At 38.8% G+C, this 21592-nt stretch overlaps 2 protein-coding genes across 6 annotated transcripts; both read right to left on the bottom strand.

Annotated features, from left to right (window-relative positions):
• Positions 1 to 75: 75 nt before the first annotated feature.
• On the bottom strand, positions 76 to 9487 carry zbtb40 (zinc finger and BTB domain containing 40). 2 transcript variants are annotated; one of them, XM_079578497.1, is made up of 13 exons: positions 9404 to 9487; positions 8844 to 8996; positions 7879 to 7996; positions 7539 to 7812; positions 6966 to 7150; positions 5176 to 5368; positions 4659 to 5030; positions 4059 to 4265; positions 2675 to 2839; positions 2388 to 2602; positions 1915 to 2071; positions 1026 to 1231; positions 76 to 503 (listed from the first exon to the last, which is right to left on the bottom strand). In XM_079578497.1, the coding sequence occupies exons 2-13, from the start codon at positions 8993 to 8995 to the stop codon at positions 240 to 242; spliced, it is 2508 nt and encodes an 835-aa protein (XP_079434623.1). In that variant the 5' UTR covers position 8996; positions 9404 to 9487; the 3' UTR covers positions 76 to 239. The 2 variants fall into 2 exon arrangements, with proteins under 2 accessions (XP_079434623.1, XP_079434622.1); XM_079578496.1 differs by having other exon boundaries at positions 7539 to 7996.
• A 742-nt stretch (positions 9488 to 10229) lies between these two features.
• Positions 10230 to 20119, bottom strand: usp48 (ubiquitin specific peptidase 48). 4 transcript variants are annotated; one of them, XM_079578780.1, is made up of 28 exons: positions 20003 to 20119; positions 19515 to 19652; positions 19175 to 19295; positions 18951 to 19092; positions 18668 to 18795; positions 17059 to 17183; positions 16728 to 16836; positions 16511 to 16644; positions 16332 to 16417; positions 16085 to 16264; positions 15556 to 15690; positions 15332 to 15481; positions 14996 to 15196; positions 14755 to 14866; positions 14290 to 14432; positions 14156 to 14230; positions 13051 to 13175; positions 12848 to 12970; positions 12683 to 12744; positions 12504 to 12614; positions 12275 to 12405; positions 12094 to 12200; positions 11553 to 11651; positions 11299 to 11481; positions 11093 to 11218; positions 10975 to 11023; positions 10577 to 10603; positions 10230 to 10359 (listed from the first exon to the last, which is right to left on the bottom strand). In XM_079578780.1, the coding sequence occupies exons 2-28, from the start codon at positions 19646 to 19648 to the stop codon at positions 10337 to 10339; spliced, it is 3141 nt and encodes a 1046-aa protein (XP_079434906.1). In that variant the 5' UTR covers positions 19649 to 19652; positions 20003 to 20119; the 3' UTR covers positions 10230 to 10336. The 4 variants fall into 4 exon arrangements, 3 of the variants coding, with proteins under 3 accessions (XP_079434906.1, XP_079434905.1, XP_079434904.1); XM_079578779.1 differs by having other exon boundaries at positions 12097 to 12200; positions 15556 to 15693; XM_079578778.1 differs by having other exon boundaries at positions 15556 to 15693.
• Between the last annotated feature and the right edge of the window lie 1473 nt (positions 20120 to 21592).

Here is a 21592-nt window from a genome sequence, read left to right on the forward strand (position 1 = left end):
TAAATTCTTGCAACAATTAATAAGGTCAATTGAACTCTTGGAATTTGCTTTGGTATTTTGGGGGATCTATGAGATACAGTTTCATATAACCCTTTAGTAATATGTTCATGTCCATTTGAAGAATTTCTCTTGAGTTTAAGGTGTGTTTCACAGATTCACTTTGTTTGTATTTCTCATTGTTTTGAAAAAACGACTTGTATTTCAAATAAATGACAACATAGTAAATGTTAAATGTTCGGTCAGGTTTGTGAGCTGGTGCCTGGGGCGCTCTCCTCACAGATGAAGGTGACTGAATTGTTCAGCAAATCAAACATCTCCACCACCTGAGCGCCCTCCTGTCCATCAGCCAGGGCCACAAACACCTGCTGGGCGTTCTCCAGGTGGGCCTGAGTTTCACTCAGGACAAAGTCTGCTGCATGGTACGGTACAGCCTGCAGGAGATGCTCTGTAGCCCTCACTTGCTCTGCATCAACAGCCTCCTCTGGTGCTTCAGTGGAAACCTCCTGTAAAGACAAGAGAGTACATGTTCTTATTTGTCATAAGAAATATAACATTGTTAGAAACCAGAGAACACTTCTCTAAGGGTGTACACAGACTTCCAGAATCTCAATTTCTAAACATGGTTTAATAAAAAGTTGAGCCAAGAAATCTCTGATTGCTGGAAATGACATTTAAGTTACAAGAAATTGTATAATGTTAGCTATACAGTAATATTTCTGTATATATAATTTATTTTTATTTTTTACAATATAATTTATTGGAAATGATGTACTGTATTTGATCTGCTGAAACTTTGATTTGATGAAACTGAAAAGTTTTTCTTCTGAGAATACAACAGTTATGCAGATGTGTTTGTAAAACTGAACTTTACATGTGTGAAGTAAGATAAGACATTTAATGTTGTAAGAATACATGTATTGCACTCTGTTGACTCCTTTTTATTAAAAAGAAATGCTTTTTCTCTCTTTTTTGTAATGACTTTTTTGTAGAATAAAGCCAAAGTTTTGCATTTCATGTGACCGTACCCTAGCGGATGTCTCCTGTTCCTCTTCGGGGTGCTGTGTGAGCATGTGGTCCGACAGCTCCGATGCAGAGCCACACAATACAAAACAGTGCCTACACACGGTCTCCCGCTGCTCTGCATGGTGAGAAATGATGTGCTCCTGCATCCAATCCTTTCCCGCAAACACAGCAGGGCAGAGGGGACATTTGAGGGAGAATCCAGTGGAGCCTGCAACAGTACACATCACTCTTCACCACAGAGCTCCCACAGTCGACCAAAAACTGCCAACCTGAGCAATTCAGTAAGGTACAATGAGAGGAACTGACACATCTGAAAAGTTGGCAGATGTCAAGTGAAAAGGGGACAAAGCAGGACAGTTGACAAGTCCAAGATCAAATCCACTCAAAGGCCATACTGTCTTTGCTCTGTCTGATCCCATCTGATCTCTGAAGTTAAGCAGGTAGGGCCTGGTTGGTACTTGGATGGGGGGCTGATACTGCAGATAGGCATATTTGTGGGGTAGACTGACAGAAGCAAGGCTGCCAATCTATACTCTGTACTTCTTTTTTTACTACATAACAGTCAATAAACTGAACTATTAATAATGGTCTATTAACTAAACCATTATGTGACAGTGCCTTTCACCAGTAACAGGACACTGAAATGTCTCTGTATTTACATTTTAGTGAAATTAAGCCAAATTTCAACATAAAGTATCCAAAGTAACTAGATTACTTACATTATTCTAAATGCTAATCACATTAATAATATTGAATTGTTGGTGGAGTGAGATCATAACCTTGTTTTACAGTACAGACAACATGTAATATTTGCGCGTTAGATTACTCTGAATTTACCATGGAAACCCAGTCACATGTGCTCATATAAAGTAAACTGCTAAACCGGTGTACCTTGGTGCTCGATAGCCTGGTGTTGAGATAGAGTTTCCTCGCTGGGGAAAAACTTGAAGCAGATGTCACACTGCACCAGGGCTTTGAGCTGCCGAGTGGGGTTGTTGAAGACCTCTGCGTGTTGGGTGCGGTTATGGTACCAAAGGCCTGAGAGTTGCTGACAGGGAAAAGTTAGTTTGATTATTAGCATGATTTGGCAAACAGTATTTTGCTTAAAAGCATTCACCTGAGAGCTTTTCAACTCGCATTTTGTTTCGTTACAAGTTGCCACACATAACTCCAGTGTGCAAAGCAAGAGGCCAAACCTTTCTGTTCTTAACAACTACACTACATTCAGTTTCATTCAATAATATTTGTGTGCTTAGGAAGAGGTTCTCTTTCTCAATGGAAATAGCACTACACAAGGATGCAGTGTGAAAATGGTACAAACACCTGAAGTGAGAAGAAAACTTAGCAGAGGGAAGGGCTTGTACCTGGTATGACTTGTTGCACAGGTCGCAGCTGAACAGTTTAACTCCTTTATGGGTGCTTTTATGTTTGTTCAAAAAGTTGGCATTGGGGAACACCTTCTCACAAGCAGGACACTTGTGGAACTCATCAGGGTGGAGTTTCTGAATGTGGTTGTTATGCTCAATCCGAGAGGAGAAGCTCAGAGAGCATTTCTGACAGTCATACGTTTCACTAGTAGCTGAAACAACACATTAGTCAGGCAGTTTTAAACCAGTTAAATCCATGTCTGTGTGTGGGTGCAGGGTCTTACCATGCGCGGACTCCAGGTGGGCGGTGAGTTGGCTTGCCTGGCTGTAGCCCTTGCCACACTCTCGACACACATAAGGTCGATCTCCAGTGTGAGTGCGCACATGCCGTGTCAGTTCAATGGATTGTGCAAATTCAGCTTTACAGTACTGACACGTGTACATGTTGCCTGCAAAATACAAAAATCATTCTCACCTTGACAAAACATTACGATTTATGTCAGTCCGCCATGTTACAGTGGCATTAGAAGTCCCGTTCAAACATGAGCAGAGCACATTAAAAAAAGTATGTGAATGTAGAAGTTTAACTAACTGAGATCTGGAAACGTTTTATGATGTAACATATGGCATGACAAATGCTAAGCCATACTTATGAATAACATAACATGAAATGTATTTGTTTATTTTTTACAGAACAGTGATTTGTATATGAAGAAGGCTCAGGATTTTGAAAAAAGACACGACACAACTACAGCAGTTTTTGTACAGCTCACTGGAGCAGGTTTGGACTGAGTCATTAGGGTCTGTAGTCGTCCTGGGAGCGTATCAGACCCTGGTTTTTAGATTTGATGATATGATTAGATGATTTTCCTTCTTTGTAATGGTGGTTAATTAATGATATATATTAAATGATAAATGGACTCAACTTATACGGCGCTTTTCTACCTATATTAAGTGCAGTGTTGAATGTCAAATAATCATCCTGTTTGTAAACTTCTTAGGAATCACAACGGATTCTACTTCTCCAGTACACACACATTCAACGTAATGCTGCACAATATATCGCAAAAAAATATCGTATCGCAATACGTGATGCAAGAACTTGCAAACTCAGCCAAAAACAAACACTGAACAGAACTTGTAAAAGCTCAGTTTTAGTTAAAGGGACAATACAGAGTTAAAAATGTTAAAATTAAGTATTTTCCTCCCTCTACATGTTTCGACAATGTCCTAATGTGCAGAATGAGCTCAGACCTGTTCACCACAACTGCTTCTAAAGTCCTGCACTGTCACTAAAAAAGGTGTTCATTCGGTCGGAAGTGCCGTCATGCACAAGCTTAATATAGAAGGTGCAGTTACACGTATGACCCGGTGGCAGTGGTGAGTATAAAACGGCTAACTTGCGTCTAGCCCCTTTAAACATTTCCTGATTTAAATTGTACCCATGTTTTGATCCTGATTTTGTGTTTTTTCATGACTTCTGCTGAAAAACTTGTGAATTGTGTTTGATTTGACTGGAGCATGTCGTGTTGAAATGGTTTGGTAAGATATCACAATAATATCGTTCTCGCAATATTGCACCGCCGTATCGCAAGTTACTTCAATATCCTCCTAATTCAACGCTCAAACTTCCAAAAGAAAGCGGTTTTGGGTGAGTGTGAGGATTACCTTGGGAGTGCTTCTTCTTGATGTGATAGGCCAGGCCAGCCGCCACAGTGAAGCACATGTCGCAGTCTTTACAGACATAGGGCTTTTCCCCAGTGTGGAGTCGCACATGGTTCTTCAGGGACGACTTGGCCGCAAACTTTGCACCGCATTCTTTACAAGTAAATGGCTTCTCTTCAAAATGCTCACTCCGCATGTGGTATATCAGTCCTGGTAAATAAAGTGAACGCTATTGCATAAATTGGAACTTGCAACAAGGCTTCATAATCGCTCCACGACAGGCAATGCAGCAATCAAATCATGATCCATTTAGACTTAGCAGCTGTACATTTTGAGAGAGAGAGTTCCAATTTCACTGTGATTAGTTAAATTCACTCAGAGCATGACAAAGGTTGGCCAAAAGGAAGAGTCGGTGGGGGAAAAGTAGACAGCATGTGTGTGTTTGAGCATAGAGCTGCCTATCGGATATGGTTTCATCACCATCACACTCACTCACACATTCCTAGTTACCAAATCAGTTATTGAAGAAAGAAAACCATATGCCTATTTTCGAATAGTGTGAAGGTTTTAGTGAGCAAAGTAACTGAGGAGCAGCATTGGTACCTGAAGGTTGGGCAAACTTGCGGCCACAAAGTTCACATTCCACTTTGTCCCGATGGGCTCTAATCTTGTGGCGCATCAGGGCGCAGTTGGAGGGAAGCTTCTCAGGGCACTGTGGACACTGGTGCGAGGACCTCGTTGGGGACTTGGAACAGCGCTTCGTATGGGCCTGAAGTCGGCACTTGAAGGCAAAGGTTTTCTTACAAGTGCGGCAGGCGTGCATCTTAGACGGGGGCTTTGATGCCGCTTTTTTGGTCTCATCGTCGTCTGAGTCATCCGTCGTGATCTCTTCCTCCTCCTCCTCTGTGCCCTTCCCTCCCTTTGTGTTTGCCTCCTCATCTGTGTCCTCAGCCTCAATGCTTTTTTGGGTCGAATCTGCTTTAAATAAAATAAAAAAAATTAATCCAGAATGATGATTAAAACTTCAACCTTTTTTAACTGTTGACTAAAAGACCTTTGCATAAAATGACCCTTCAAGCCGTTCTCAATAACAAACTCCTATTTGCCCAGATTTCCTTGCCTTTGAGTTGTTTTTCAGCCTCCAGTTCCTGTAGAACGCTCTGTAGTGCAGTGGTTGTAGTGGGATTGTTCTTGTGGACAGCGCTGAGCAAAGTGATCAAGGCCGTCTCACTCAGCACACCTTTCTCCACGTGTGACAGCAGCATTTCCCCAACTTTGTCAGGGTCCACCTTGTCACAGCACGTCATCACCACCTAACATAGATGCATATGACTGCTTCAAAAACAATCCAATCACTGAGAGAAGAACCACACTTGAATACTGTCTAACAAGTGCCTTTAAGTAGAATTGCGAGATTTAACTGTCTCAATATTTGGTGATGCAATACTCATATCTGAAAATTACAGGGTTCCTTCTATCTGGCCAAGATTAAGATTTTTTGCCAATTTAGGAATCTTAACTCTTAACTAATCTTATCTTGTTGGCCTTAATTTAGAGGGAGAAAATGCTTAGAAATTGTGTTTGAATTTATTGGAACGTTTCATGATGGAATGGTCTAAAACAGTGGTCCTCAACTGGTGGATCAGGACCCAAAGGTGGGTTGCGGAACTGTTTTCAGTGGGTCGCGAGTCTTTCCCATTTATATACAGAAAAAGTATAGAATCACTACTTGATTCTGTTCAAATTATCGGGTTGTTTTATCATGTTTTCAGCTTTTTTCAACAACATTTTTTGTTTTTTTTACATTTTACACTGTGTGTTCCTGTGGTTATGCTTCATCAGTTCAAGTAAAGATTTTCTTTCAGGTTGACCTGAATCCTCTCGTCTCCCACAAGTTTCCAGCTCCATCCACACAAATCCTATTTCTACTGGACCCACCACTAGTGTTGGGGAGTAGCTAAATACATGTATGTAGAGTATGTATTTAGAGTAACTGTATTCAGGTAAAGTTACACTTTAATTTGAGAGTATTTAGAATGCAGTTACTTTCCTAATGTCAAAGGAATACATCCCAGTGCTCAATCATTACATTTTAGCTCCATATTGCATTATTAACAAAGAAGTTTTAATGTTGATACATATTTTTCTCCTGTCGTTGTTGTATACCACATATTACTTTTTATATTTTAATCTTTTTTTTAATCTATTCTTTATGCGTGCCCCTTATAGCTATAAAACTTATAAGCTATATGTTTTATCACTTATTTTTTTTATCTAAATTCTGTGTTATATGTTTTATGTTGCACGTCTGCACTGAGAAAAATTCCTAGTTTGTGAACCTGGTCTCAAAACAAAAGCAGTAAAAACTATTCTGAAAATAAAATAAAGATTGAAAACGTGTTATGCCACAGCTCATACAAACACTGCATGTGTCACATAATCCTGTATCTGCTGCTCCATTGGCCAAGAGAGTTAAAGGGTTCCTAATGAATAATAAGTGAGTTTATAACCGGTGCTCAAACAATCGTAGTCTTCATTTTTTTAATTATACACCATATTTATACATAAATATAATTAAGCAATGTGAAAGTACTCAGAATACAGTACTCTGATTCGACAAAGTAACGGAATACGTTACAAAATACATTTTAAGTTCAGTATTCAGTAACTAAAGACAATTTCAAAGTATTCTCCTCAACACTGCCCAGCGCACAGCAAACATTGTCTCTTTATTCCCTTCTCCACCGTTAACCACTCCATCAGTCCTCTCTTTCCCCCAAATGATAATCCTGTGGCAATATCCTAACCTATTAACAATAAATGTTTTAGTACTGTTTAACTTCTAATTATATACAGCATTAATCCTCAAAGACACATGCTCTACTGCCAACAAGTGTCATGACGATGTACCTGTCTGTCCTGTTGGTCGAGGCTGTGCTCTGCTGCCTGACGAAGCAGATCTCTGACGGCAGGCAGCTTGTTTAACGCCTCGAGGATTACTGAAGAATGTTTCAAAGCTTTGAGTTCTGTGGCATTGGGGCGCTCGTTGCATTCTGCCTGTTTATCCGAGTTCTCCTTCAAAGTCTCATGAGGCACTGTTAAAAAAAATAAAAGATCAGATCTATTCAGTAGATAGATATTTGATGAATAAATAAATAAATACAAACATATAGGATAGCTACATTGTAAAAGTGTGAATATAAGCACTTAGAACATTGCATGAAAAATAGTCTTCAGAAAATATAAAGCAGCCTTTTTCAATGCTAATATAAGGAAGACGCCACACTCACATTAATTGAGCTGGTTGCTAAAAGTGCCACTCTATTGATAAAAGTAATAATACTAAATCATCAAGCAGTAGTAAGGCAGGGACACAGGGTGAGTGCTCTGACCCCTGCAGTCTAAAGAACACAATTACAGTGTGAGAAGCAAATGTTGCAGATCATTATGAAACAAGCCCTTGATTGTAATGAAGCAGCTGACCTGAGGCCACTCTTTGGTCTGTTTTCTTAGGAACAGGCTCGTCAGAACAGTCATTGTCGCTTGACTGGTCTTGTTTCTTTTGTTTCTTCTTTCTTGTGGGTGGCGAGTTCTCATTGGGTGACTTGGTTTCTCTGACTGACTCGTTCTTTTTAAGTGGCAGCTCCTGAGTTGTTGTAGTGGTGTCAGCGCTGTCGTTGTTAACCTCGGCCTGTGATAAGACCTGGGCAGCATCTTCAGAGGGCGAAGGTTGCGGGTTCACAATGGTACTCAGGACCTTTTTGAAAGCAATTGCCACATCAAACATCTGTAGAGAATCCGCCGCTGCAATGATGCGGCTCACGTTGTGTTTGCCCAAGGGAAGCTTGCCAGTGTAGACCATGTCTAGCAGACAGCTGAACTCCTCAGAGGTCACCACAGCAGTGTCAATTTTGATGGTGTCTGAGGTGGTCAGTAGAGACCTGTCAATAGTCAACAGATAGGCAACATTAATAGTGCAGCGCAAACAATTATTTTACGGATTGTTTCAGATGATACTATGGCACACAGTTGCTGGGCACTGCATATGGTGAACATACTTGACATAATTTACACTTTTTAACGATCCAAACAGAATTGTTTTGGAAATAAAAACCTTTTTTATATAATATATATATATATATATATATATATATATATATATATATATATATATATAATTGAAGAAAAATTATTTGAACAATCGGTCAAAAAAAACAACACATCGCCATTGTAAATAGTTATTTTTTTTGCCATAATTTCTTCTATTTGATTCTGATTGGTTTCTGCACAAATTATGTTTGGTAATTTGTGGGTAATTTCGTATGTTTTTTGGTTTACTTAATAATCAGAATTTTGGTAGTTGTGTTTGTTATATTTTGTTGGTAATGGTTCACTATATTATGACTCTGTGGTGCATGATGGTGACAACAGCTCACAGACTGGAACCATACAGGGTTTTTTTTTTTACCTCTGCTTCCCCTTAATTGTTTTTTACTCACTGAAGCTTTTTTGACCGATTGTGATTACTATTTTTTCCAGTCTAACAGCCCTACCACCAAGTTATGTGCAGCAGCCTTCTCCACTAGAGAGAGGGAGACTATCGGCTACAAATTGACATTATATTCTACTGTATTACTGCATTACATCAAATGCATAATACAGTAGTGTTGTATATTAGTATAAGCATACTAATGCCATTTAAACACATTAGCTGTATTTTATCCATAATAAAACAACACAGTACTGGAGTAATTGATACACTGTTGGTTGGTGCAAGAGGTGTAGTACCTGAAAAGCAAACTAGAAGCCGCCAACAGCAACTTGTGAGCACGATGAGGACTGTCTCCCACTAACACTGTGCAGTCACAGAAGAGCTCCCCATTCCTCAGGGCCCACAGCTGCTGCATGAGCTGACTGCTGTAGTTGGGCAACTCCAGCATCCTGGAAAGTGAACCCATGGCACAATATATAGGCTACAGCCTTAGTCAGTCATCAACAACAACAACAAATAATGTCATGTGGAGGGTGCCGACCATGGACATAATAATATCCTCCACAGCTTTTCATTAATAAATTCTAAAAGCTAGAAATATGTATTAGTGGGTTATCTCTTTTATGTTTGAATTAGCGATGGAGAACAAGTTTGTCTCAAAGGTTGTCTAAATTGAGATAGCTTGCCCTTGATAAAAAAGCATGTAAGGGTTGTTTACATATGACAACTGACCCTGGTGATGCTATAAGCTAGCTCAGTTATACGATCGGCGATTTGGCGATGTGAATTTAGTTAAACTTTAGTCCAGCCCTTTCTATGATGCTCGTGTTTCTACTTCTACTGGGTGATGGATTACCTTGATGGATTCAAATGATTCGTCTCTTTATTTAAACTTCTGTGAAGACAATTTTGATGCGCGCAATAAAGCTCGTCTGTTTTGAAAATGGCGTCCACAGAGATGTTTTCGTGAAGGAGATGTGCCCCGACATGGACCGTACAACCATGAAATCGTTCAGTGTACATTGGTTTCAAAAGACTAAACTTTTATTAAACTGTTAGACATTTTAGAAATATTTTTATCGTACATTTCATAGGAAATGACAACAAAAATATAAGCCATCATTTATCAATACGGTGCGCTGTCCACTCATCTCTCTCTGATAAAGAATTTCTGTTTGCGACTGCGCGTGTGCTTATCAGACCAGACATGAGACGCCGACAGTTTTGTTATAAAGTAGTTATGTATGTGATGTTTGTGGACTGCCTAATTGAGTAGTAGCAATATATATGTATATATATAAAAATGGGTAAAAATGTATTTTATTGTCTATAAAAAACAGTCAACAAAGCAGTGCATTATCACGCGAGTACAGGCTGACAATATGTTCTTTACTTTCGGACAGCCCACATTATTCCAAATTAGAAATCTTTTTTTTCTATACATTGGAACCAAATGCAGACATAATCATACAACACGCATGTATTTTCCTGTGAAGACTTTTAAAGAGCTACAATTTGTGCATTTTGGAAGGTTTTGCAGGTAATGATTATTGTACACTGTGGATTAGTCACTATTGGTGAAGCAGAACAACCTACAGTAGTATAAACCCTTTGACAATATATATATATATATATGGAAAAAAAAGATAACAGTTTTTACAAAGAGAAGAAAACAGTTCAGCTCAAATATTCACAGTTTTAATAAAATGAAAGCTATTAAACGCATTAAAAAAAAAGGAAAGGAAATGAATGGCTAATATTTATGCTGTGGCGGGCAGCCCAATGTCTTTTAGTGTCCAAGAAGCCCCGTGCCTGCAAAGACAAGACAACATCAGGCACACAGCATACATTTGTGGTAAGTAAGAGGTAAATTCTTCTGTACCACTTTCTGTCCAACTACATTTTTGCAACAACAGTTATGAGGATAGCGACAATATAATTAAAGATGGTAAAGATGTAGCAACATATCCAAGATTTCATAAAATCCATAAAAGTCAACACGTGTATGGTGCGTGTCTGTTTTGCTTACCTTTAAATCCTTCCTCAGGCATTCTCACTGTAAACATAACACTGCATTAACTTCTGATTCAATGTATTAAAGTTCAAAATAAAAAGGCTGAAAAGATGTTGGTTGCTTTAATATCCACTCGCGTTCATATATTTCAAATAAAACTAGTTTTCAATGATTGTACTATATTTATAAAATAACATTTCCAGACAACACATTGCATTTATTTCTCTATAGTCCGCCCAATGTAAAGATACAGTACTTAGATATATATTTGCTTAAACACGTGTGGATGATCATTTCAAAAGTATTTAAGTTTTTGACACTTTCAAAAATTGGATAATTCACACCTCTAAATTGTAGGAAAGTGCATCGGGTTTGAATAGAAACTACACACAAAACATTAAAAAGACAGTTACCCTGGTAGACATCGTCCATTGCAGCATAGTCAGCAATTGGTTCATCAGCCTGAAACAAAAACATCATTAACAAAACTCAACACCACATTTGTTAAAATAGTGGAAGCTGTGAAAATACCTTTAGACAAATTACACTTTCTGGGATGACACCCAGACTGCCGAGTGTGGCCATGTCATCGGTCAGACTTTTCCCATTGATAGAGAGGTTCTGATCGAACGGAGCCACAGAGAAGGCATGCATGATCTACAATTGGCAAACAAACGGTGGGTTATTTTATTATGAAACGTTTATGTTCAAAACCAAGTCTTTCTTCGAAACGTCACCTGGATTTTGAGCTCCTTGAGGGTTTGGTTTGCTGAAACAATGAGTGCTTTCTCTCCTCTGAGTTTTCTGTGACGTGTGCTTCTTCTTATACCACCGACTTTACTCACATTAGTGGCCAGCGAGGCCACTGTGCTGGCCGAAGTGTTTTCATCCAACTTTATCCGCTTGCTGCCATTCTGTGACTGAGAAAAAAAAGTTAATTACACCATTTGTGAAGCCACACATTTTGTTTAAGTCCAGCAGCCTCTCTTACTTGGATGAAGTGTGGATCATTTTCTTCCTCCACCCGAGGGGTTTCTTCCCTATCCTCCTCTGCATCTGAGCTGCTGCCATTGGGTTCTGGAGTAGCGTCCTTCACAAAAATATTTAAAGCAATGGTCAAACAAAAGTTGATACATCCCAAAATCTGTGTTTCATTACAACAGAGGAACAATGTGTAATTCTCCCTTTTTACTTTATTGCAGTCTTATTGCATCATTCATTGCAAACTTCTCACACACTTTTTTAACTAGGAATTTGTTAGCCCAATGGATGGGCCAACCCAGGTCTTGACCATGACTTCTTAACGGATTGAATTTATGTTTGACAGTGCCCTTTAGCGAGAGCACCAGGGATTGCAGGGGAATTTAATAATGAACATGCAATACATATGATTGGGGAATTACTAGAGGTGCAGAAAACCTTTAAATTTATTTTTGTTGGGAAAAAAGTCCTGATTGGCAATTAAATTTCTGTTTTGATGCATTTGCAAGAGCAGTGTTTATCAATCAGTCTTCATTGAGAAAATGTCTTACCACCTTGTCATCCACAACTTTGCGGATGTAGATTGTGGCCTGGGTGTACTCTCTGAGGTCCCTCTGCTGTTGGAAAAGAAAGCCCTCACGGCAATCCCAACAAAGATCTGTAACATAATATGGATAATGGTTGAAATAAATCAAGAACTGCATTTAAAAAATTGAAGTTTATCAGTCTTACCTGGTTCAGTGGTGTATTGGGGCGCAGACCCATTGGGTATAGATTCTCGGGACATGCGAATGGAGATTGCTTGGTCCACAATAAAGAGTCTGGTCATTATTTCCCATTCACTGGGCCAGAGCAAAGCTATACTAAACAGTTAAGTGCAAAGTAACTTTATTTTTTTGCCCAATACTGTCAAATTAGGATAAAAGATTTTTGTGTAAAATTTACATTGTGAAATACTCACTGCTGTGTGTCTCCATTGAGGAGAGATTCATAAGTGAACATAAAGCCTCCATGAGGACAAAGCAGCAGACTATTACCCACATTGGACACAGGAGATGATTTAGTCGGTCTCCTACAAACAGAGACAGGCTTTAAAAGTGATCAACAAAACCCTCAAGATACTCTAAATATCCTACATACCGGATAAACTTTCTCCACTCATCAACAAAAAACACAGGCACTACATAGAGTACATCTGTGTCCTGTGAATACAGCACATTTTTCTTAACACAAAATGCAATATCCCAGCAGGTTTGTCTATTCAGAAAAAAATGGCAAGTTGCAGCAGTGTGAATATGAAAGTACCTGAGGCCATTTGGTGAGAATTGGGCGGTTCTTGTCTTGGAAAAGATTAGGCAGCTGATTCTTTTGTTCTTGTGCCATCATTTTACTGACTGCTTCATTGTCCTTTTCCTCTTGCTCTAGAGTCTGGAATCACAAGAAAAATGATTTAACTTTTGGTTATGTCTAATTCAATCCTGAAGCAATATATCCAAAAGTGCAATCACCAAGCACTGCTGACAGGCCTCCTGGTTTTGGGGGAATTCTGGAGCATTTGGGAAGTATGTCTTCAGTTTTGACCAAACTTCAGTGGATACCAACTTTCTTTCATTCTCTACTATTCTTAGACTTCCTGCAGCAACAACACAGGTCCAATGAAACCAGTGTCAACAAAAATATAACAGTACAGTGTTAAGTAGGTGGACATACACATTTATCCATCCTTTTCCCCACTGTTTGATAATAAACCTATCATTATGTGCCAGATTGATTAAAAGTAGATGTATACAAAACATGACCAGAAAAAAAAGTTGTTATAATTTTTTTTAAATTATAAAAACATTTACATTATTTTTTTATTCTAAATGCTGTAATTACAATAATAAATAAATTGTATTCTTATGGACCAACCACATTTCACTTTGTTGTTTGATGTTAGACAGTGGGGAAAGGATCGATACAGTATGTGTCTTTTTATAGACAAGACCTTTAACAACACTGTAGCCCAGAAGTAGCCTGGCTATCACCAGACAAAATATCACAAGTTATATTTAAATGATGTGAAGTTCTAAATAATTTGAGCGCACACAGCAGCATGGGTATTCCCAGGCTAGCTTACAAGGATATTTAAAGGGCGTTTTCACACTAGAAAGTCCACACAAAGGTCTGAACCAACCACATGTTCACTTTGTTTTTATCCAAACTTTTCACACGTCCAGTCGATATTTTACATGGAGCTGGCTCCATCATGACAGGAGGTACGTCACAATTTCAAAAAGAGAATATGGCAAAGGTTTACTGATTTCCAGAGCAAATATTACATTTTAACCAAACTGATGAAAATACTTAAGCGACATAGACATTATCGATATATCAGCTATACCATTAACATGTTATAGGTTGTTTTTGACTCATTTGAAATCACTAATGGCACCAAAGGAAAGCCTCTTCTGCAGCGCTCTCCTTTTGCTTTTACGAAATATCCAGACAATTGTCCGCTGTGTTGGATTCAGACCACTGTGCGTAGGAGCATTTAGACAATGTTACGTGAGGTGCAGGTATGAAAACGCCTTAAAATACATTTAATTTGTAGTAATTGATCAAAACCAATACCATGGCTGCACACTATGTCTTCATTGAGAATTTTCATGTCTTCTTCGTTGCCCTCATAGTTATCAGAACTTAATTCTAAAAGAAAGAAAAGACAGTGAGTCTCGGCGCTAAAACGAAAGTGTCAATCGTGTTACCTTTGTTGCTGTTCGAGTTTGGATCCTGCCCATTGGTCTCTCCATTGCTGTGACTGGTTTCATGTTCAGCTGCCTCCAACTGTTCTAATGCCAACTGTCTCCAACTTCGAAGTGAGGTTTTTCCCACCCAGTAGCCATCTCCACTGAAACACAATCACACATCGCTATGGCTTTATCATTTTGTGACAGCAACTGGACTGTGACAGACTATAGTCAAAGGTAGGGTGGTCTGAAAAATGCTGTACTTCGCGTTCTAACACAAAGATGTGGTACAGAAAAAGATTAGTACCAAAAACTTAAGATAGTTGGCTTTGATGCCCATGGGTCCTGAGACAGCAGTAAAACTACTTACTTGTAAATCGTTAGCTGTATTGTTGTCTAAAATTGCATGGGTTGTTCACAGCCAAAACTATATTTACACCAATGTGGTCCAAACTATGGCTTTGTGAGGGGCCAGTCACTTACCAAGGAGTGTGTTTGACCAAATTTGAGACTTCTTTGTGATCCTCATTGAGCTGATTTTTTAATCGTAGCACTTTACATCGCTGCTCAACACACTCCCTGCAAAGAGATGAACCTAAAAAAAAACATTTAAAACATATGAAATAAACTATGGATTATCAACCATATTTGTTTTGTTGTAAAACATAGAACAGGTGAAATCAGATCATTTATATTTAGTTGCACTATGTAAAAAGTGACTTACTCTCTAGTCTTGGCCCTCCACCATACCGAATATGCAGCTGTTGAGCAGCTAGCAGAGAGATCCTCTTACAATCACCCACTTTGTCAGGATGTAGTTTTCCATGAGAACATAAAAATGAGGTGTTGTCGATTTCTTTTGTTGCGGCAGAATCATCTAGCCACTTCTTAAGCCACTCCAGGGGTATAAACTCAAATGGCTCACCTAAAAGGTATCATTATTGCACTTAGCTCATCACGTGTATACAAATGCATTTGAAACACCAGTGCAAAAAAAGTAATTATATACAGTAGTTACTATTGTAGCGTTAAAGATTCAAGCAGTGTATGTTTTACCAACCGTCTTTTGCAGGTAAAAGTTCATAGAGCTCCTTCACCTCCTCATGTTTTGCTTTTCCCTTGACAACACTTTGTTTTCTCATATCTGCCATCTCGTTACACCATTCTTCAAACCTCTGGTTATCTCGATCCACCAGTTCTTTGAGAAAAGCTGTAAAAATACAGGTTAAGTAAAAATCCTGGTTTAACATTGTTTGATCCAACTGTCTTGTTTAAGAAACTCACTTGGAACCTCAACGGCCTGCTTTGAGATTTCTGAAGTGACCAGCTCCTGGAGCTTGTACACCAGCATGTACGCATTCCTGGAGCAGTGGAAGCCCTTGCTACATTTTGGCTTTTTAGACTGAGACTTAGCAGTCTCTGCTTTGAAACATAAACAACACAGTTAATGCCAGATGGTGCTGCATAGACAACGTAGGCGGATGATAAAGCTTGGCTTGCCAGATTGAGTTCTCTGTATAGATGAGCCATCAAGTCCCTTAGCTGTTCCCAGCAATTACATTTAGGGTTCAATCTGTTTATCTGCATTGATAATCTGATGAAAACAGTGATTAATATAGTGTTGTTGCGTTGTCTTGCAAGGGCCATGTCAATTGTCTGATTGTGTTACTTCTAACAAAGATGTAATTGATATGAAGCGTGACCAGGATACTCGCTGGTACAGTAAAGACTCAGCCTGAGCCGGGCACGATGATGGAAGCCGATAATAAAAGGTGAAAGTGAAAGACATTTGTAATACACCATGACTACTAACCAATGTCCTCTTCTGTGCCAAGGTGCAGCTTTTTGCCTTCCATCTTCTCAATTTCTTCATCATTGAACTTGTACCAGTCACCAGTGCAGGCATCTTTAACATGCGCAATGTAATGGCCTGAATATGCACTGACACCTCGATGGATGAGCACAGCACTGAGCTCATATACACACCTCTGGTCTGAATGGAGACAAGAAATTTGTAAAATCTGAAATTAAAAAGTTTGAATAGCAAAAAAGCTTCTAACCTCCTTCTCCTTCCAAAAACACGCCCATATCAAGCTGCTCAGGAAAACTGATGTATGTGTTGAGCTTTTTCTTGTGCCCAGTTTGTCTAAATAAGATGAATACAAAATAATACATATATTCGAAAGCTATGGCATATTACACTTTAATTTATGCGTGTGGGCGTGCATTTGTTTCCAACCTGTCAAAGACAAAACGCATAAGTTGCAGGTTGAGAGTGGGTGGGAGGGTGTGAAGTCGAATTCTCCGAGTCGCTCGCTGTTTACTCTGACAGCTCTCGCAGAAATAACGGTTGTCCCCATCAAGCTTTTCCTCCTGTAGGTTTGAGGTAAAGCAAAAACCTTTACACCTTTGAGCACAATTTAGATGTAGTCTCGATTGTGTAAAGACAGAATTACCTTTAGAAATTCTATGATACACTCAGTGAGGTTTTTATGACCCTGGATATTTAGTTCCAACTCATAAAACCGTGACGATAGTGCAGATGATCGTCCGCATTGGTTGCAACTGAAAAATATTCATACTTTTTAGTTAGTCAAATAACTGACATGGGTCTCTACAATAACTTTTTTGTGAATGATTTTAAAGCAATTAACAGTAACAATTAAACCCTATTACAGCAAAACAGTAGATGATCTCAAAGTCAATCTCCAAAATGTTAACATGTCTAAATAGCAGAGAAACATTCAAAACCTCATCAAAATGAACTGCTTCAGGAAAATGTCTTACACAGTAACGTAAGAAAACTGTCCACAGAACTGCTGCTGAATGACACTCTGCAGACTGGGATTCTTCTGTTTTGACAGTGTGTCCTCAAGCAGAGACAGGAAGAGCTTGGAAAACTCCTGGGCATCCTAAAGACATTAAGTTAGAATTACTTTCCTGATAATACTACATATAAATAGACTTATTAATTATTAAATACAACCAATATAAAATAGTATTACTGGATACTAGACCACAAGTTACAGTCCTCAACAAAAAGCCTGGAGTCTCATTTACAAATCTCACATCAAGTACAAAACTATAAGCTCTGCAGCCATAAGTGGATTTTATAATAGAAAACACCTGAATGCAAAACATAGTGCATCTCCATGTATGTGGTACACTTAGGGCTGTCACGATAATTACTATATCGACTTATCGTTCAATAAATCACAGATAAACTATATATTTGTGGGCTCGATATTCATCGTCTGTACATTTATTAGCATTTCCCCCCTTTTTTTACTTTGTAAAACTTTGATTTTTAACTGAAGCTAATTGAGTTACATTATATTTCATGTTTATTGTAGCTTCAGTGGTATTTTAGGATATGATGATGCACTTTAAGAACATTTTTATGCCTGAGAGTTGACAGTATCCAGTATCATTAGTCAATAATATCGTTTATTGTGATACTTTCCTGCCTCAATATATCGAACTTCAAATTTGTTATGGTTGACAGGCCAAGGTACACTGCACTTTTCAGAAACATGGCACAGATGTGACACATAAAAGAGTTAAAAAAAAAATGTTTTTCAAAATCTGAAGCTCTTCAAATTTAATAGGTAGCGTTCACGTGACATCACAACATTCTAATTTAAAATTGAGGTGGAGGGCAACTGACGGTAACTATGGTAACTGACAAAATGCATATTTTTATGTATTTGTTTTTTGGCTCATATCTCAGTCATTACTGGAGGAATTCACATGAAACACAAACTGTCACAAAGTTCATCATCTCCTCTGTCAGCACATATGAACTAATTATTTTCAATATATACACAATTATTTTCTCAGAAAAACGTCCAAAATGGTGACAATATGCGAAAACATGACTGTGATGATGTCCAATAGAAAGGACATTCAGACATAAAAATAATATCACAGGTATTATTTTTATAATACCTATTATTTTTATATCACAGGTTCGAGAAGGCAATCACCATCAAATACTGATGAGGAAAAACATTTGTCCATTTTCGTTTTGGAGATCTCTTACAAAAACTGCTGTTGTATTGGCCTTGCCCTCCATCTGACATTATGACATCATGACATTCTAAATCGTGAACGCCACCCATTTAAACAAACATAATTTGTTGCCTAATTCTGCGCTCATTTGCAGAGCTCAAAAAGTGCATGCTCGTGCACAGTCACGCCACGGAGCAGAGGCCAACAGAAACCTTTCAAACAGGAAGCAGGGATGGTCCCAGCAGAATCACGGTGTGCTTTAATGCAACATATCACAAGACATATACGTCTGTCCTTCATTGCAAAGAGTAATTTAAATCTTTAAGTGTACAGAACAAACAAATAGGAGTTTACATTTAACCCATTGAGTGTAGCAGTTACTTACTTGCTGCTGTCCAGTGTCCAAACCTAAAGCTTTTACCAATCCTGATGGGTCAATGTACTTTCTGTTGCTATTCTGTAGGAGTGCGAACAGATACTGCAGATGCTCACAAATGGACTGAGGCTCATAATCTGAAACATACACAATGGTACAATGGTGTCTGAAACCCATGCATAGTTTTCATTTGAAGAGATCACTGCTACTTTGTTTGTATTGAAACAACTCTGATATGCAGTTTCAAACAGAAAAGGCACTAAATAAACAAAGCTCTTCTTTCTTGCCATACCTGATTCAGAATTGAGGTCCCGTTCTCTGTAACTTTGACACTGATAGAGACTTCTTCGCATTTCCAGGTTGTGGAACCATACTTGCAGAAACGTATTTACATAGCATGTTGCTCCTAAATTCGTTAGACCAACAAAAGAGTTCTGAAACAAAAAAAACAAAACAAAAAAATAGACACTCTCACTCACCGGCTGCAAATTCAAGGCATTGAATAACCAATCCTACCTTGTCTCTGCGTTCTGTATTTGGATCATCTATATTGTGAAATGTATCTTCATCAATATCTCCAAGCCAGGCCTGCTCACCAATACCCACAAGACAGTTTGGATTTCCCTTGCAGTTTCTCCTAAAACATAGAGTTAATTAATATCTAAATATCCAACTTTTTAAGACATTTTATCTGATTACTTTTTGCATTAAATGGAAAAAAACGACTTCCTACTTTCCTGTTTGTTTGTCTATCAATAAAGCAAACATTTGTAGGACGTTTAGCAAGTGGTGGGGACATTTTTAATCAACATCTTTGATCAGAATCTACACAAATAAGCAAAGATGCGAGTACTACCTGCAGACTCCTCTCTTGCAGTGCGGAAGGTTAACGCGGTAAGCGAGCTCTATGTGCTCCAGGCGAATATCCTCAGGTTTGACGTTTTCTACCCAACGCCAGGCAGCTTTCTCCAACTGCAAACGTGGGGCCATGTTTCTGCAGCAAAACTTGCGTTAATAGATAATAACAGAGGGTCAACAGTGTGTAAATGCAGACCACAGTTGCAAGAAGTTGCTTCAAGTTCGCCTGAACGCTCACACATAGGCACGTATTACGACGACGTGCATGCCATTTGAATAATTAAATGCACACGAGTTCACAAAAAAGCACTAATACACTTGTGGACGAACATGAGCGGTGATGTGGATTTGATAGCTCGTCAGTAGCACACGTTCCACTTTACAAAGCTAATGTTTTCTATGTGGGCTAAGCAGTAGCTAGCATGACCCGGTAGCTTTCTGATCTGAGGTTAAAACTAGCGAACAATATGCCAAATAAGAGCAAACCTGTCAAATGAGCAGAGAGGTTAGTTGTATCTCTGGTGTAGTTTTACATATCGATGATTTATTATAGATATTACTAGAGGGAGCATCCATCGGCGGTTAATAAATAGACTGTTTTTTCTTCCTGGCAATCGTTTACGTACATTACGTTACGACGTCTTTGTTCCGTTTAGCCAATGACAGAGACCTGCGTTCAGCGCATGTTCAGCGTCTGGAAAATACAATCTTCATAAGTTTAATACAAATGTTTTACTCCCCACATGTCACTAAAGGATGTCGCCAGGTAGGTCTGCATAATTTTACAGAAACCCTTATTGTTAACAATATTGTTTTGTGTGTACGTGTGTGTGCGTGTGTGTGTGTGTGTGTGAGAGAGAGAGCGCGCGCGCGCGCGAGAGAGAGAGAGAGAGCGCGCGAGAGAGAGAGAGAGAGAGCGAGAGGGGGAGAGAGAGGGAGAGATTATTAAACTCCTGTACATTTCCAGGTTTGTTTGTTTGTTTGTTTGTTTGTTTGTTTTTTGTTCTGTTTTTGGATGATGTAGATGCACAAAAGTGAATATGAGTGTGGCTGTTTGATGGTAACTCTTCTAAATTGGTATCTTGACATATAAGCATAAAATTACAAATTAAAATTGTAATTTAGTAATTTTAAGATGAGTAATTTGTAACCAAGTGAGCAATCATTTTTAGATTACACTCAAATGCACTTCCTTTGTGTGACAGAGCATGGAGTACATACCTGATCCGGCCCGCGAGATGATTTAATCCGGCCCCTGCCCTGTAGAGCATAAATTCCAGAGTATGTAAAAAAAAAAAAAAAAAGTAAGGTAAAATAAAATAATCTTTTATTGATCTCACAACGGTTTTTTTACTTGTTACAAACGGGCATTCACTCTAGCCCATTCCTGTGCGGAGTTATGATTTTTTAAAGAATATCCAGAATGCTCATTCTAGCCACTAGGGGGCATTACATTTAGAAAAAGGAAAGAGTTCCACAAGTGTCCAGCAGAGGGAACTGACATAATGAGAGCTCAGGATATGAACAACACATTGTATAGCCACGTGGTAAATGGACAGTCTGCCCTAGGCGGCTGTGGCTTCAATAACAGCTTACCACCACTGAGTGTGGAGTGAATGAATAATGAATACTATGTAGTGCTTTGAGGAACTTGTGACACAGGCTTGTAAAGGGCAATACAAGTGTAAGCTGCTGTTATTAATGAAGCTACAGTCAAGTTTGGGCTTTGACCAAATCACAGATTATTATTATTAATTTATTTGAAAAATGTCCTCTATTATATGCGGCCCGCAACCGCCGTGGGAGCTGAATTTCGGGCCACGACCCATAATGAGTCTAACACCCTTGCCTTAGAGGGACGGACGTTGCAAATTAGCCTTGGCTATAGATGTTGTGGTGTGGGACATGTGACTGTTCACACTTCAAATAAATAAAAATAAAAACTGACTCGTTGCTGCCAGAACATTTTCCCAAGATTCTTGATTATGAAAATCAGGTAGTCCGTCCCCTGCCTTTTTTCCATGTATGTGTTTATCAATTATAGAATAGAATAGAATAGAATAGAATAGAATAGAA

Source organism: Gobius niger (assembly GCF_951799975.1).
Source record: "Gobius niger genome assembly, chromosome: 20".
In the NCBI taxonomy this organism is placed as follows: domain Eukaryota; kingdom Metazoa; phylum Chordata; class Actinopteri; order Gobiiformes; family Gobiidae; genus Gobius; species Gobius niger.

Excerpts from the sequence above, each read along its gene's own strand:
- zbtb40 (XM_079578496.1), bottom strand. The coding sequence starts at position 8,995 with ATGCTGGAGTTGCCCAACTACAGCAGTCAGCTCATGCAGCAGCTGTGG. Across the intron at positions 2,603-2,674 it reads CCACCTGGAGTCCGCGCATG|CTACTAGTGAAACGTATGAC; the intron begins GTAAGACCCTGC and ends GTGTTGTTTCAG. Across the intron at positions 504-1,025 it reads AACAGGAGACATCCGCTAGG|GAGGTTTCCACTGAAGCACC; the intron begins GTACGGTCACAT and ends TTGTCTTTACAG.
- usp48 (XM_079578778.1), bottom strand. The coding sequence starts at position 19,648 with ATGGCCCCACGTTTGCAGTTGGAGAAAGCTGCCTGGCGTTGGGTAGAA. Across the intron at positions 12,406-12,503 it reads CTCAATGGAGACACACAGCA|TATAGCTTTGCTCTGGCCCA; the intron begins GTGAGTATTTCA and ends TTAACTGTTTAG. Across the intron at positions 11,024-11,092 it reads AAAGTGTAATTTGTCTAAAG|GCTGATGAACCAATTGCTGA; the intron begins GTATTTTCACAG and ends TTTTTGTTTCAG.